This window comes from Sinocyclocheilus anshuiensis, unplaced genomic scaffold, assembly GCF_001515605.1.
Source record: "Sinocyclocheilus anshuiensis isolate Anshui unplaced genomic scaffold, SAMN03320099.WGS_v1.1 scaffold493, whole genome shotgun sequence".
Lineage (NCBI taxonomy): Eukaryota > Metazoa > Chordata > Actinopteri > Cypriniformes > Cyprinidae > Sinocyclocheilus > Sinocyclocheilus anshuiensis.
In genome coordinates, this window is record NW_015537963.1 from 594,726 (window position 1) to 596,617 (window position 1,892).

At 36.0% G+C, this 1,892-nt stretch overlaps 1 protein-coding gene across 2 annotated transcripts in view; it reads left to right on the forward strand.

Annotated features, from left to right (window-relative positions):
• The window catches only part of LOC107667825 (dedicator of cytokinesis protein 1), a 288,581-nt gene that overhangs the window by 54,690 nt on the left and 231,999 nt on the right, over nt 1-1,892 (forward strand). For both annotated transcript variants that reach the window (XM_016459540.1, XM_016459550.1), the window contains exon 10: nt 1,177-1,312. In XM_016459540.1, coding sequence (XP_016315026.1) covers nt 1,177-1,312 — 136 coding nt within the window. The remainder of the gene's footprint in view (nt 1-1,176; nt 1,313-1,892) is intronic.

A 1,892-nucleotide genomic window follows, 5' to 3' on the forward strand; every position in this document is an offset into this window, starting at 1 on the left:
GTTCCAAAAAAATATTAAGCAGCACAACAGTTTCCAGCACTGATAATAAATCAGCATATTAGAATGATTTCTGAAGGATCATGTGACACTGAAGACTGGAGTAATGATGCTGAAAATTCAGCTTTGCATCACAGAAATAAATGAGATTTTAATGTATTTTTACATTTTTTTCCTGTATTTTTGATCAAATAAATGCAGCCAAACCGCTAGGCCACTCGAAACCCTTCACAAGCACAACCTAATTGTTTAATTTGAACACTCAAATATTTCCACTTGTTCCTGGAAACACCGACATGCAAATGACTCATTTACGGCTCGATTCCGTTCGTCTGTTCCCGTCTCTCGCATTGTTCCTTAATGAGTAATCATGGTATTATTGGGTGACACTTTAATTCGTGTTCATCAGTCGTGTTGCAGAATTGGTAATTAAAGTGTTGGAGAAAGCAGCATCATCATTAAAGCTGTAAAGGGTAACGAGCTAACGGTCGTTAGAGGAGGAAGCTCTCCGGAGACGCCGCCTGGTTTGCATTGTTGCACGTATTGTGTGTATCCATGTACGTGCGTTGGCGTCTGCATGTAATTTAACACAGAATAAACAATTATCTGTGCAGGGAAAGACGTATTATAAACATGAAATCATATTGAAGTTCTTGTGTTTCTCACACACTGTTATCAAGCATATTTGTTTGTTTTTAATTGCATGCATTTTGTGTATTTGCATGTGCATAATCTATAATTATAGAGCATATGCATCGGTTTGTGCATGTGTAGGTGCTTGTTTGCACCCACACTTTCTCATTTGCTAGAGGTCATTTTTTAATAGATGCTGGGCTATGAGGGTCAGTTTGTTTTCCCAGAGTCCTCTGCTCTCTGCACAAACCCCCAGCGGGGAATGAGTTGCTGCCCCCAATCAAACACCGCTCGAGCAATTTATCCTTCACCTGGACTGCATACTAACAGTCTGTGTACATCGAACCATTCCATGCATCAGTCGTCGCCTTCCCGGTTAGTTGCTCAACTAACGAGTTTGAGTTTAACTAGATGGTTGTAGGCAGAAACACCTGGTGCACGGCCAATAGCGCTTGGAGGCTCAAAATAATATGGGCTATTTGAGTACATGATTGTGCATGCTTTTTTTTTACGCTCTCACTTGTGTGTTTGTGCATGTCTCTCCAGGATCTGGGGAGCGAAGACCTGAAGAGGGAGAAAATCAGCTTTGTTTGTCAGATCGTTCGAGTGGGCCGCATGGAGCTCAGAGATAACAACACTAAGAAATTAACGTCTGGCCTCCGCAGACCCTTCGGCGTGGCAGGTAGAGCATAACACTTGATGCGCACTTAGCATGGTCACCATAGTGTCCATCAGAATACCACCAGGAATTTGCATTGATGCATTTGGCAGATGTTTATATCCAAAGTGATTTTAAATGACTTGTTCATCTACAGGGACACCAACCATGCATCCATTGTTACTACTGTAAGCCTGTATGAATGGGATATTTTTTATTAGATAAAATTTAATTTAACATTAACTAAATTCAGAATTTCAGAATTCAAAAACAGAATTTGTTTTTGATGATATTTATATTTTTTATTTTATATTTATATATATTTTTTTATTTGATTTTATTCTTGTATATTTTTTTCATTTTATTGTTACTATTGTAAACTTATAAGAATGAGCTATTTCATTAGAAATTATTTAACACATTCACTAAATTCAGACTTTATGAGTTTGTTTGTTTTTGTTGTTATTTCTATTTTACTTAATTAAAAATTGTTATTTTTATTTTATTGTATTTTATATTTATAATGTTGTTATTTCTTACTACTATGAACCTATAAGAATGAGATGTTTTTATTAGATATAATAAAAAAAAAAAAAAAAAAAAA